Raw genomic sequence first — 15,207 nt, forward strand, 5'->3', positions numbered from 1 at the left:
TCCTAGGGCTAGCTAAGTTGGGACAAACTCTAAATACTTGGGGTGCTTTGGAATTCAGTCCACATTTTCCACTTTTCGGTGTGTGCACCCTCTAAATCAAATTGAACTTGGATTCCTTTGGCCCTGTAAAAGGGGTCCCCGAGAAAGGGATGGATATCAAACTATATTTGGTAAAATAGAGATGGCACCAGTTTCAAAGGTCAACCTAGCACATGCTCCCGAAATGCGGGTTCTCACCTGGCCTAGAAAACTATCCAGTCTGCCTGATGTCCACTGAACTACTGGACCTGAAAGGTCCAGATTCTGAACCAGGAGGGACAATGCTGAACCACCTCCACGGAGTGGCTGGTCTTGGAGATGTCCAGGACTTCCAGGCTCCAAGACCAAAGATTGCTTTTATTTTGGCCATGGATTTCCCTTTCTTTGAAGGGGAGCAAAGAATTTCACACAGCTCCTGCTTGGCACCCCAAGTAGAGGTGGTGCTGCCGGGGCTTTAGAGCAGCTTCAGAGCTGGCTCCGCCCCCGCAGGATCCCCCTCCTTCCTTTGCTCCGCTTGCCTCCTGACTTTTCTGTATTTGGGGTGCCGCAATGGGAGGGAGGGCGCGCAGCACCCCCCCCCCCCCCCAGCACCGCCTCCACCTCCGCTCCCCACGCTGTGTGCCCTTCCGTACCGTCAATATAAGGAGCAGTCGGGCTCCTCCAAGACTCAGAGCCTCTGGGCGCTGGAAGACAGGGTTCTGCAACTTGTCCGTCGTGAGTTCGTCTCCTTTGCGCTTCCCAATGTCTTCCTCCGGGAAGCTGGTGGCGGCTATCCTGGCGCTCGGCCTCTTGCTAGTGCCACCCGGTCACGCCTGGTACAAGCAGTCAGCCGGACCCAGCTACTACTCGGTGGGCCGGGCGTCCGGACTGCTCTCCGGCATCCGCCGCTCTCCGTATGCCAGGCGCTCCGATCCGGTGCAGGACAGCGGAGACACTGGAAGCATCGCCTTTCCCGAGCCTCGAACCAGCCTTCGGAACCTCGTGAGTATTGGGTGACCGGGATGTCCCGCGACGAGACAAGGCAGCGTGACCTGAGAGGATCCAGAGGGCTGGGGTGACCAGAGACCTTCCAGATAGTTGGGGTGGTGGCAGGTCATGAGGTACTGATGGTTCTGGGAGAGGTGCGGGGAGCCCGTGAGGGGGGCTGGGGCTGTGCTCCTGAACGCATCTCGCCACCTTTATCTTTGTTGGGTACCCTCACCGCCCAGGCGGTGTGCGTGAAGGACATCGCCCCGAATCTGCAGAGCTGCGAACTGCTTCCAGATGGGCTCGGGATTTTCCAGTGTAAGGCAGATGTTTTCCTGTCTCTGGACTCGACTGACTGTCTCAGTACCTGACATCTGTCCCCAGAAATTCCTCCTGGGATGGAAATGAAGAGCTGAAACTTCGACGTCCTAATCCACCTCATACCCCTTCTCACCCCAAAATTAATAAAAGTGAAAAAAATGAGCCTACTTCAGAGTCTGTGTGCTAGGGACAAGTATTGGGGCGGGGGGGGGGCGGAGGTGGAATAGGGGCGAGGGACAGGGCCCCTGCGGAGTTCTCAAATTGGAAGCCTTAAAGTTTCTGAGACGGGCTAATTGCAAAATAGCCTGGAGGTCCCCGTAACGTTCCAGTCATGCCCTCTTCGTTTTCCCTCATCAAGTGGGGCTCGCGAGTGCGCACACACACACACACACACACACACACACACACACACACGCAAGCACACAATCCGTTACTTGGTCATTCGTCGTGATTCCCATAGAGGATTTTGTGTTGTGTTTGAAGCCTGGGTTATTGTAAGGCTCTCTCTTGCTCCCTGTCCTTTTCCAGTATTCCTTTTAATGTGTAAATATTGCTAGAAAAGATAAAATATTGACTCTAATGGTGTATTGCTAATTGGATCAGCAGCTTTGAGAGAAACTAAACTGAAAGGGGATGAGGGAGAGACCTTCATAATTCAATTTTAGGGTGCCAAAGAACTTTAATATCTCTGGGCCTCAGTTTTCCCATCTATAAAATTGAGGGATTCAAGTAGATGGTCTCTGAGGTCCCTTCCAGGTGTAAATCTCTGATCCTATTGTAGGAAGGCTGACCCCCACATGAAGCAGGGGGATATCATTGTTTGGCTGGAAGGGAGCAAGAATAGACATCTTAATCCTCTCCTCCCGAACCATCTCCCAGGGAGACTTGATTTCCTGCCAGGAGGGGAGGCAGAAAGTTGGGATCAGAAGCTTGACCACTCTGTCATCCTCTGAGAGTGAGAGAACTAGGCTCCATTAAATATTGTTAGTCTAGAAGTATTTTTCAAGTCCAATCCAACTTCTGATTGCTATTTTCTTAATGGAAGAAGAACCCCATGGTTTATATCTAAAGCTTGACCCCTTTTCCACCAAATACCAGTTTCACAATGAACACACCTAACACTGAGGGGAAAACAAACAAACAAAATAAAATCCCTTCATTTATCCAAATTCTGTAACCAAACAGAAATCAGAGAACGTTTACATAGGAGAATATACCAGACAAAACAGTGGAAGAGCAAGGTAATTCAGTTTAACTAAGGGAGAGAGCCCTAGATCTCACCCAAAGAGAAATTCCTCAAAGTCTCTAGTGCATCAAGCTGGGGGCAGGATTGTGAGGGAGACTGCTAGTTCCTCTCATATTGGCTTCTTTCCAGAGTCTTTTCCCTTAGCAACCTGAAATGAGTCTGCATCTTCCATCTTCTCTTTGAAACTGGAAGCCAGAAGCTCCTGAAGTCTGAAGAGACTCAGAGTCTTGAAGCTTAAAGGAAATTCCAGAGCTCTTCTCTTGCTCTTACCAACTTCACTCTGCCCCTTATGCAATCTAAGATACTGATCTCCTCCAGTAAAGAGAGTCCCATACCATCCCATTCTAGGGTTACAATGTAATCAGGGAAATAGGCTTAACAAAATGGGGTTTTTTAAATCTTTTCAAAATTTTATTGATTTTTCCCCAAAATTTATTAATTTGTTTTCAGTTTTCAACAATCACATAAGTTTTAAATTTTCTCCCCTTCTCTCCTTCCACCCTCCCCAAGATGACATGCAATCTTATATGGACTCTATATCTACATTCCTATTAAACACATTTTTATATTAGTCATGTTGCATAGACAAATCAAAACAAATGAGAGAAACTATGAGAAAAACAAAATATAACAGAAGAGAAAATAGTCTGCTTCCCTCTGCATTCTGACTCCATGGTTCTTTCTCTGGATGATGATGGCATTTTGCATCATGAGCCCTTTGGAAATGTTTTAGGTCCTTGCATTGCTGAGAAGGGCTAACTCTATCAAAATCAGTCCTCTAACACTGTGGCTGTTACTGTGTATAATGTTCTTCTGGTTCTGCTCACTTCACTCAGCATCAGTTCATAAAAGTCTTTCCAGGTTTTTCTGAAGTCTGCCTGTTCATCATTGCTTATAGCACAATAGTATTCCATTGCATTCATATAACACAATTTGTTCAGTCATTCCCCAACTGATGGGCATTCCCTCAATTTCCAGTTCTTGGTCACCACAAAAAGAGCTGCAATAAATATTTTGTACATGTGGATCCTTCCCCCATTTTTATGACCTCTTTGGGATATAGCCCTCAAAGCTGTATTTCTGGATCAAAGAGTAAAAATTTTATTTTTAATGTCCATTTTTTAAAATCTTGAGTTCCAAATTCTCTTCCTTCCTCCTGTCCCTCTCCCACCCATTGAGAAAACAAGCAATTTATGCATGTGAAATCATACAAAATACTTCTACTTTAGACATGTTGCAAAAAAAAGTGAAAAAAGATGCTTAAATCTTCTCATAGAGTTCAGCAATTCTCTCTCCAGAGATGGACAGTATTTTTCTTTTTTAAAAAATTCTAATTTACCCAATTTTAGTTTTCAACATTCATTTCCACAACATTTTGAGTTCCAAATTTTCTCCCCATCTCTCCCCTCCCTCCACCCCAAGACACCTTGCATTCTGATTACCCCTTCCCCCAATCTGCCCTTCCTTCTATCACACCCCTCCCTTCTCTTATCCCCATCCCCTCTATTTTCTTGGAGGACAAGATAGATTTCTATACCTCATTACCTGTATATCTTATTTCCCAGTTGCATGTAAAAACAATTTTTAACATTTGTTTTTAAAACTTTGAGTTCCAATTTCTCTCCCTTCCTCTCTCCCCACCCATCCGCATTGAGAAGGCAAGCAATTTGATATATATTAAACATGTGTAGTTATGCAAAACACTTCCATGAAAGTCATGTTGTGAACTATATTTCCCTCCATCTTATCCTGTCCCCCATTTATTCTATTCTCTCTTTTGATTCTATCCTTCCTCAAAAGTGTTTACTTCTCCCTCCTCCCATTTGCCCTCCCTTCATCCCTCCCCCCTCCTCACTTATTCCTTTCCCTCCTACTTTCCTGTAGTGTAAGATAGAGTTTCATAGCAAATGGAGTATGATGTTATTCCCTCCTTAAGGCAAATGTGATGAGAGTAAGGTTCACTTTTTCCTTCTCACTTCCCCTCTCTTCCCCTCCATACAAAAAACCTTTTCTTGCCTCTTTTATGTGAGAGATAATTTGCCCCATTCTATTTTTCCCTTTCTCCTCCCAATATATTTCTCACCCCTTAATTTTATTTTTTTAGATATCATCCCTGCCTATTCAACTTAACCCTGTGCCCTCTGTCCATATGTGCATAATCCCTCCAACTACCTTAGTACTGAGAAAAGTCTCAAGAGTTGTAAATATTATCTTTCCATGCAGGAATGTAAATAGTTCAACTTTAGTAAGTCCCTTATGATTTCTCTTTCCTGTTTACCTTTTCATGCTTCTCTTGATTCTTGTGTTTGAAAATCAAATTTTCTGTTCAGCTCTGGTCTTTTTATCCAGAATTCTTGAAAGTCCTCTATTTCATTGAATGACCATTTTTTCCCCTGAAACTTTATACTCAGTTTTGCTGGGTAGGTGATTCTTGGTTTTAATCCTAGTTCCTTTGACTTCTGGAATATCCTATTCCAAGCCCTTTGATCCCTTAATGTAGAAGCTGCTAGATCTTGTGTTATCCTGATTGTATTTCCACAATACTTGAATTGTTTCTTTCTGGCTGCTTGCAGTATTTTCTCCTTGACCTGGGAGCTCTGGAATTGGGCTACAATATTCCTAGGAGTTTTCCTTTTGGGATCTGTCTCAGGAGGAGATTGGTGGATTCTTTCAACATTTATTTTACCCTCTGGTTCTAAAATATCAGGGCAGTTTTCCCTGATAATTTCTTGAAAGATGTTGTCTACGCTCTTTGTTTGATCATGGTTTTCAGGTAGTCCTATAATTTTTAAGTTGTCTCTCCTGGATCTATTTTCCAGGTCATTTGTTTTTCCAATAAGATATATCACATTGTCTGCTATTTTTTCATTCTTTTGGTTTTGTTTTATAATTTCTTGATTTTTTATAAAGTCATTAGCTTCCATCTGCTCCATTCTAATCTTTGAAGAATTATTTTCCTCAGTGAATTTCTGGACCTTGTTTTCCATCTGGCCAATTCTGCTTTTTAGAGCATTCTTCTCTTCATTGGCTTTTCAGTCTCTTTTGTCATTTGAGCTAGTCTATTTTTTAAGGTGTTATTTTCTTCAGCATTTTTTGAGTCTCCTTTAGCAAGCAGTTGACTAATTTTTTATAATTTTCTTGCATCACTCTCACTTCTCTTCCCAATTTTTGCTCTACTTCTCTTACTTGATTTTCAAAATCCTTTTTGAGCTCTTCCATGGCCTGAGACCAATTCATATTTTTCTTGGAGGCTTTGGATGGAGGAGCTTTGACTTTGTTGTTTCCTTCTGGTTGTATGTTTTGATCTTCCTTGTCACCAAAGTAAGATTCTATAGTCTGATTCTTTTTCTGGCTTTTGCTCGTTTCCTGGCCATTTACTTGTCTTTTGAGCTCTTTGTCAAGGTAGATCTTTGCTTCTAGTGGGGGTGGGGAGTGTACTATCAGCCACTCAATTCCCATAGTCTATGGGCCTAGAGTTCCAGAAACAGTCACTGTCTCTGCCCCTGCTGCTGCTGTGGCTGCTGCAGGTTCCTCTGCCCCTCCTCCTCCGCCACCCTGGAGCTAGGACCAGACCACTCTACTCTCCTGCACTGCTCCCACAGGCTTTTTCCACTGACCTTCCAATTTGTCCTCAGCATTTTGGGATCCTGAAATCTGGAAACTAGGTGTGAGAGATTCAGTACCCTCTGTACTGGCACTACCCACACTGGATTGTGCTCTGCTCCCAGTGTGGCACAATACATACTTCCCAGCAACCTTCCAGGCTGTCTTGGGCTGGAGATTTTCTTCACTCTGTCATTTTGTGGGTTCTACAGCTCCAGAATTTGTTTAGAGACATTTTTTACAGGTATTTGACTAGGCTTGGGGGCAGTGCTCTAGAAAGTGCATGCTGTTACTCTGCCATCTTGGCTCCACCCCCTCTGGACAGTATTTTTCATCAAGGAATTGTCTTGGATCACTGTATTGATCAGAATGGCTAAGTGCACAGTTGATCATCCTAACAAGGTAGCAGGTAGAAATAAAGTAGAGGAGTCAGGAGGAATAGGAAATAAGAGATACACACAAACATAAAATAAAGATCAGGAGTAGAATTTGTTAGGGAAAAAGGAGCAGGGGTGGTAATCATGATCTTGGGAAAAGTTAAGGCTAAAATATATTTTAAGCAAAAAGGAGAAATAGAGAAACTCCTCTATGTGTCAGCCATATTCATCAATGATGTTTTGGACTATTTAAAATTACTAGACAGTATAAGGTTAGAATATTGCTGTGGTGTAGAAAATGATGAGTTGGTGGACTTGGAAAAATATAGAGAAACTCGAACTTATGAAGGAAGAGGTTATCCACTCTTAGAGAAACAGAAGACAAATAAGCATAGTACAGTCTTGCACAGATGCATATGAATGTATATGTCTTTATAGGGGTTTGAGTATAGATACTGTATTTTACCACGTGATTGTTCCCATTGCATAATTGTCACACCCTGCTTTGTTTTTATTTTCTGTCTAAAAATTGTTTTAGAATCTTTTATCGCATAATCATCACATAGTATAGTTCTGTTCCACCCTTAAAAGGTAAATAGAGCAGTAATGTGTTCACCAGTGCCATATGGATATACATTTATCTCTCACTCATTGCAAGTCTAGAATTCTTAAAACACTCACATTTTCAGTATGTGTCTGAAAACCAACTTTCATGATTTTTTTAGAGCACTGCAGTACTAATGATATTGTCCCTCAACCCAGTGAAGAGCTGTAGGCGCAAGGGGAGTGGGTAAGCAGGGGAAGCTGCCTTTAATAGGTCACTTGATATAGTAAAACTTGCATCTTCCTGCACTAGCTAAACTGTACACTTCATCTGTCAGAGACACACTAACCTGTGAAGCATTTCTTTCTGAGTATGGGTCAATATAAAAACTATTCTGTGGACTTCAAGCTGAAAAGGATCATGTTTGCTGAACAGCATGGAAACAGGTAGGAAAGAGTTTTCAGTGAGTGAAAAGTTGGTGTGAGACTGGCAGAAACTAAAAGATGAGTACTAAAAGCACAATTTTTTTTAAAGCTTCATATAATGGTTGCACCCCACTTTTTTTGCAAAAAATTTGGCCTAAAATCTGTGATGATTATGTGGTGAGATAAAGTATCTGCGTATATGTATGTGTATGTAACTGTATATATGCATGTATATGTATGTGTATATAGTTTTGTGTGTATATATGTATGATTGTACTGTTAACCTGAAAACTTTGTTAAGAAAAGGCAACAGGCTAATGCATACATTTTATGATTTAATTAATTAATTGATCAATTCCCTATTAAAGACAACGGTAACATAATGCATTATGGAGCCAGAAATGTTCTGGCTACCCAGTGCAGAAATCTTCTGGCTTATATACATTTTGCCATGAGAAAGGAACTCTCCTAGTTGAACAAATCATAAATTTAGTAAGACAAGACAATTAACAAAGTAATGTTGGTCAGGCCTTGGGATTCCAGCTGGGTAAACACATGTCTCGGTGATAAAGAAGGAAATCCCACCACTAGTAAGTGGCAGGCTTCCTGCCCTAAGCAGATAACTGACACAGGAAAGGGTAAACAAAGTTCAATAGAAATTACGACCTAAGATGTCTGTGTTTTTCTTTACCATTAACATGCCATAACATAGTACGTGTCTATAGATAACAAGATATAAGGAAAGTCCCATTATTCAAGATAGTGTCTTAGGTTAAAGGTCTCCTAAGGAGCGCAGAGTCAGCCTTGGCTGGCTTTTGCTGACATAGGAAGAGGTATTCTCTGAGTTTGCTTCAGAGAGAACAAAGAGATTATTCCAAAATTTTATATTAAACATTATCAGTACATATACACGTGTGTATGTATATGTGTAATGTCAACTTGAAAGATAGGTTAAAGGAGGCAAACAATCTATGTAAATCTATATTGTTTAGTAAGGAGCCAAAACACAAATTCTAACTATCTGATGGAAGAATGACAAAATTTTTATATGTTTCAGGACAATCCCAGGATGTCTATATCCCTCAGATCTTTGGTTTCCATATGTGTTTAACCATACCATCAAAAGGAAGTTTCTTAATTGAATAAGTTGTAAATACAAATTGACAAGACAATTGACAAAGTAGTGTCAGTTGGAAATTACCATACTAGAATATCTGAGTTTTCCCATGTAGCATATGCCTGTGGGATACCAAGGTAAGACAAGTCCCACTGATGAGGTTCAGACTCTAGGAACTTCCTTGAGCTCCCCTGGAATTTCCTCACTTAACCTAGAAGAATAAAGAAAAAGTGCACAGCAGAGGAGAAAAAGAAAAGGGTAGAAAGGCATTGGAAAGAATCAGTCCCACTTTTTCCCATTGGGGAGTTCCTTCAGGAATCACCATTTTGAGACAAGACCCAGAGGAGCCATTATTCTCCCAACTTCACCACACAATTCATTTTCCCCTCACCCCACTTTTCACCCTGCAATTGTCTTCCTTCATTGAGTGAGGGATTAATTCCCTTCTGGAGGGCAGAAGTCTTTCTACTTGTACTTCCCCTAGTTTAGCACTGGGCCTGGCTGTTGTTTGTTAATTAGCATTTTTTAGCACTGATTATGTGCCAGGTACTGTGCTAAATGCTGGGAATACAAAGAAAGGCCAAAAAAAAAAAAAGAGTCTCTATTCTCAAATAGCTCACAGTTAAATGGGGTAGGGGGAGAGGGAGGACAACATGCAAACAGTTATGTACAAACGAGATCTATGCATGATACATTGAGGGTATTCTCAGAGAGCTTACGAGGTATTGGAAAATGCTTCTGCAAAAGGTAGGACTTTAGCTGAGAGTTGAAGGAAGCCACATGGCCTAGATGAGAAGGGAGAATGTCCCAAATACAGAATAAGAGCTTAATAAATGTTTGTTTTTGTTAAATTTGTATAAAAAACCAAAAGGGATAAAAATTATTTTGTTCAGTTGATCCCGTTTGGGATTTTCTTGGCAAATATACTGGAGTAGTTTGCCATTTCCTTCTCCAGTCCATTTTACAGAAGAGGAAATTGAGGCAAACAGGGTGAAGTGACTTGCCCAGGGTCACACAGTTAGTAAGTGTCTGAAGCCAGATTTGAACTCAGGAAGAGTTAATGTGGAAGTACTGGGACACAGACAAAGAGACCATTCAGAGCACAAAAGGAGTTACATAAAGACTCATTCAGTCACTTAGAGGGAAATCTACAACTGTGCAGATTGAGATTTTTTTTTGTCTTTTCTTTTTTTATTGGATTTGTTATTTGCTCTGGGTAGGGCATTGCTGGTGAAGAAATTCCATCTAATAAGTCACTCTGCCCCATGTCCCTCCTTGTTTAAATACCACAAATGAATTGACAAATCCATGTTCTTCGTTTTATCATTCTTTTGTACATGAACCCTCCATTTTGGACAAATGAACCAATTTTCTGTCCCTAGAAATACTTCTTGACCTCTCCTACTTCTATGTCTTTACTTTTTCCTCCCTTTCCCCCATTTCTACCAATCCTTCTAATCCTTGCTCAATGAAATGACTTCCTGTTCCAATAGTAGTAATATGCTGCCTTTTATTATTGGTTATTTTGCAAAATTTGGACATAATGTTTCTCTGGAGGAAGTGTAGTATAATAGCTAGAAAGCCCACTTCAGAGTCATGAAGAAGTTGGTTCAAGTACACCAGTAATACATTTTGACTGTTAGCATAGTAGGAAAAAAGGATTGGATGGAAATCAGGTTATTAATTAGCAGCGGAAGCAAGATTACTCCCCATAATTCTTTTTGGCTAACGTTGGTGCTGCCATCAATATGTGACATTGGAAACGTCTCTTTCCTTCTCTGGGCTTTAGTAAAAAGAAAGGGTTAGACAAGGAAAGACCTTAGATCCCATCTAACTCTTAATAGTTTATGATTGCTAGGACTCTCCAGTGGACCAGAATGCCCCTGACCTGTAAATATGGGGCAAAATGGATAGAGTGCTGGAGTCAGGAAGACCTGACTTCAAATCTGGTCTCAGTGACCTAGCTCTGTGATCCTGGGCAAGTCACTTAACCCTGTTTGCCTCAGTTTCTTCATTTGTAAATAAGCTGGAGAAGGAAATGGAAAACTATTCCAGTATCTTTGCAAAGAAAATGCCAGATGGGGTCATGGAGACTTGGACACAACTGAACAACATGGGGGAGATGGGAAGACACAGTCCTACTGAATCATCAGTCTTGGGAGATTTCTGAGCCTAATACTGAAAATCTCACACATAAAACATATGTAACCACTCACCAAATAAATACTCAGCACTTATGTGAGAGGGCTTAGTGCTGGAGACTGCAGAGGATGCACAGAGAAATAAGGCATAGTCTTTGCCTTTCAAGAATTTATGATTTATTCATTTTAATATTAAATATTATTATTATTGTTTAGAACTGTGATTTCATTGATGTAAGGCAGAGGTGTCAAACTCCCGAGGGCAGCGCCAACTGAATTAAAATATGATTGGGAAATGTTTAACAAAATAAAAAAAAATACAATGCATCATAAATACTGCCAATTTATGGGGCAGCTAGGTGGTACAGTGGATAGAGTGCCAGGCCTGGAATCATGAAGACTCACCTTCCTGAGTTCAAATCTAGCCTCAGATATTTGCTAGCTGTGTGACCCTGGTCAGGTCACTTAGCCCTGTTTGCCTCAGTTCCCTCATCTGTAAAATGAACTGGAGAAGGAAATGGAAAATCACTCCAAGTATCTTTGCCAAGAAAACCCCAAAAATGGGGTCATGAAGAGTCAGACACAACTGAAAATGACTAACCTATTAACTTATGGTTTTCTAAGCCAACCTGTGGCCCATAGGGATTGGTTTCCATTTGACTTTGACACCACTGGAGAAGGGAAATCCCAGTGAGGAAACTCATTCTATCCATGCAGATCAGAATGTCCCTATTACCCTAATGTCCTGGAGGCTGGACCAGAATCTATGCCCCCTGGTGGCTTTCTCTTTCATAGCAGGATCCTCCACCCTGGGCCCCTCCTTCCCTTCTCCGATTGGTCTACCACTTCAGGCAGACCCCATTCACTTTGTCTCTCTAGGGTTGATCCCTAGAGCAGCACTCCTATCCCCTCACCTCCGGTTCTGGAATCATGATGAAATCAATTCTGCTATTGTTTTGCTCAACCTATCATCTTGAGATCTATAATGTCCAGGAAAGCACCGGCCAGAGCTAGATAACTTACCAATAATTCTGGATAAAGAGATGGAGGGAGAGAATAGGAAGGAGTGGCAAGACTCTGTCCCTGGATCTTCCATAAGGAGACAGAGCAAGGAAAGAGACAGTGGGGAGACCAAGAAGGGGGAGTCAGGGGTTTAAGTCAAGTCAGTAAGCACTTATTAAGTACCTAGTGTGTCTTGGAAGGGTTCTGTTAATCTATTTCCCTACAGCCCCACTACCTATCCTCTATGGCCCTCATGGTGAACTAGATGGTGCAGTGAATAGAGAGCCAGGTCTGAAGTTATCTTTCTGCATTCAAATCCAACCTCAGACACTTATTAGCTGTGTGGCCCTTGGGCAAGTGACTTAACCCTTTTTGCCTCAGTTTCCTCATCTGTAAAATGAGTTGGAGAAGGAAATGGCAAACCACTCCAGTATCTTTGCCAAGAAAACCCCACTGGAACTGAAAAATGACTGAACACACACACACTCACACACACACACACACACACACACACACACACACTCACACAAACTGCCCTCATACTAGAGAACATCAAGACACAGATTAATATTCTCTTAAATCCTATAATCTCCCAGTCATTCATTGCCCACAACTTACTCCTCCACCTCAACACAACACATACAGCCATGGTCATATCCTTGACCTTCCCTACATCCACAAGTGTTCTACTTCTATGATCATGAAATCTGAAATTTCTTTATCTGATCACAATCCATTGACATTCTACCTCTCCCTGTGATTTGTAACCCCAAACAAACCCTCTTCTTCCCTATTCCCTTCTTAAACTCAACACATCCAAAACTTGAACTTATCTTTCCCTCAAACCCTCCTCTCTTCCTAACTTTCCCTATTACTGTTGGGGGGACCACTACCCCCACAATTACCCAGGCTCATAACCTCGGGGTCATCCTTGGGTCCTTACTTTCTCATACCTCTCCCCATCCCTGCCCCCCACATCCATTCTGTTGCTAAGGCCTGTGGTTTCTGCTTTTATAATATCTGTAGTATATGTTCTTTCTCTCCTTGGATACCCTTACAACCTTTGTGCAGGCCCTATCATCTCAACCTAGACTATTACTACAGTCTTCTTGTTGGTCTCAGGTCTCTCTCTCCATTCCATTCTCTGCTTAACTTGCAAAGTGATATTCCTAAAGCACAGGACCAGCCATATCACGTTGACTTGACCTTCCCCACCCATTTTTAAAAAACATATAATTTATTTATTTTCAGTTTACAACATTCATTTCTACAAGATTTTGAATTCCTAATTTTCTCCCCATCAATCCCCACTCCTCACCCAAGGACAGTATATATTCCATCCATTCCTTCCCCCAATCTGTCCTCCCTTCTATCACCCCACCCCCTTCTCCCATCCTTCTCCCCTCTATTTTCCTGTAGGGCAAGATAGATTTCTGTACCCCATTGCCAGTACATCTTATTTCCCAGTTGCATGCAAAAACAATTTTTAGCAATCATTTTTAAAGCTTTGAGTTTTACATTTTCTCCTTTCTTCCCTCCCCACTCACCCTCATTGAGAAAACAAGCAATTCCATGTAGGTTATACATGTGTAGCCATGCAAAATACTTCCATAAAAGTCATATTATGAAAGACTAACCACATTTCCCTCAATCCTATCCTGCCCTCCATTTATTCTATTCACTCCCTTGACCTGTCCCCCCATAATAGTGTTTATGATTACCCCTTCCCCCAGTCTGTGGTCCCTTCTATTACCCTATAGGGTAAGATAGATTTCTATACCCAATTGAGTGTGTGTTATTCCTTCCTTAAGCCAGATCTGATGAGAGTAAGACTCGCTTATACCCTTTCACCTCCCCCCTCTTTCCCTCCACTGTAAAAGCTATTTCTTGCCTCTTTTATGTGAGATGCCTTGCTACATTCTCTCTCTCCCTTTCTCTCTCTCCCAGTACATTCCTCTCAACAGTTAATTTTATTTTTTAGATATTCTCCTTTCATATTCAGCTGACCTTGTGCCCTCTGTCTATATGTGTATGTGTATGTGTAATATATATACACACACATACATACACATAAATATACATACCTACACAAACACATACACATATATAATACACACACACACACACACACACACACACACACATATTCCTTCCAACTACCCTAATACTGGGAAAGGTCTCATGAGTTACAAATAACATCTTTCCATGTAGGAATATAAACAGTTCAACTTTAATGAGTCCCTTATAGCTTCTCTTTCCTGTTTACCTTTTCATATTTCTCTTGATTCTTATATTTAAAAGTAAAATGTTCTATTTAGCTCTGACCTTTTCAACAAGAATTCCTGAAAGTCATCTATTTCGGCGGAGCCAAGATGGCGGAGTAGAAACACACAAATACGCTAGTTCCGAACCCACAGCCCATGAAATATCTGGAGTAAAGAGCTGCCAATAAATTCAGGAGCAGGAGAAGCCACATAACAGCGGAGCAGATAAGATTTCTGTTCCAGAGAGCCTGAAAACCTCTCACAAAAGGTTCTTTGCGCAGCGGACTGGGAGCCAAGCACAGCCCTGCCGTGGCCACCTGGGCCCAAGAGGAGCAGATCCGAGTGGGGAGCAGATCTGAGGAGGCTTCAGGGACAGAATCTCCAGCAGCCACACGGGTCCCTCCACCCACAGGTGACAAGGGTCGGTGAGAGGATCTCTTTGGCGGGTTGAGAGGGGAGTGGGGAGCGGGGAGCCCCCATGACTCAGGCCCCCTCGGGAGGCACCAGCAGAGGTGGGAGCAGACCCGGGCTCCCCAAGCAGGCAGGAGCCCGGATCCATTGTTGAAGGTCTCTGCATAAACCCCCTGAGGGAACTGAGCCCGTGAGGTGGCCCTGCCCCCACCTGGGCAGCTGAACTTGATCTCACACTGAATAGCAGCCCTGCCGCCACCCAAAGCCCTGAGGCTGGGAAGCTGCATTTGAGTCTCAGACCCCAAGTGCTGGCTGGGAGGATCTGGAGGCGAGGTGGGTGTGAGGAGAATATTCAGAGGTCAAGTCAGTGGCTGGGAAAATGCCCAGAAAAGGGAAAAAACCCAAGACTATAGAGGGTTACTTTCTTGGTGAGCAGGTTTCTCCTCCCCTCCTTTCTGATGAGGAAGAGCGGTAGGCACCATCAGGGAAAGACACGGAAGTCAGTGCTTCTACATCCCAGCCCACTCAATGGGATCAGACCTGGGAAAAGCTCATAATGAGCGCAAAAAATTTTCAAAATTATGTTAGAGAGGTGGAGGAAAAACTGGGAAGAGCAATAAAAGACTTGCAAGCAAAGTATGAACAACAGATCAGCACCCTGCTAAAGGAGACCCCAAAAAATGCTGAATACAATAACACCCTGAAAAATAGGCTAACTCAATTGGCAAAGGAGGTTCAAGAAGCCAACGAG

At 42.3% G+C, this 15,207-nt stretch overlaps 1 protein-coding gene across 2 annotated transcripts; it reads left to right on the top strand.

Moving 5' to 3' along the window:
• Window positions 1–505: 505 nt before the first annotated feature.
• On the top strand, window positions 506–1,493 carry NPB (neuropeptide B). 2 transcript variants are annotated; one of them, XM_072645350.1, is made up of 2 exons: window positions 506–1,020; window positions 1,248–1,493. In XM_072645350.1, exons 1-2 carry the CDS (start codon window positions 589–591, stop codon window positions 1,374–1,376), a joined length of 561 nt encoding a protein of 186 aa, XP_072501451.1. In that variant the 5' UTR covers window positions 506–588; the 3' UTR covers window positions 1,377–1,493. The 2 variants fall into 2 exon arrangements, with proteins under 2 accessions (XP_072501451.1, XP_072501452.1); XM_072645351.1 differs by having other exon boundaries at window positions 506–954; window positions 1,161–1,493.
• Window positions 1,494–15,207: the final 13,714 nt, after the last annotated feature.

The sequence above is a fragment of the Notamacropus eugenii genome, chromosome 2 (assembly GCF_028372415.1).
Source record: "Notamacropus eugenii isolate mMacEug1 chromosome 2, mMacEug1.pri_v2, whole genome shotgun sequence".
Lineage (NCBI taxonomy): Eukaryota > Metazoa > Chordata > Mammalia > Diprotodontia > Macropodidae > Notamacropus > Notamacropus eugenii.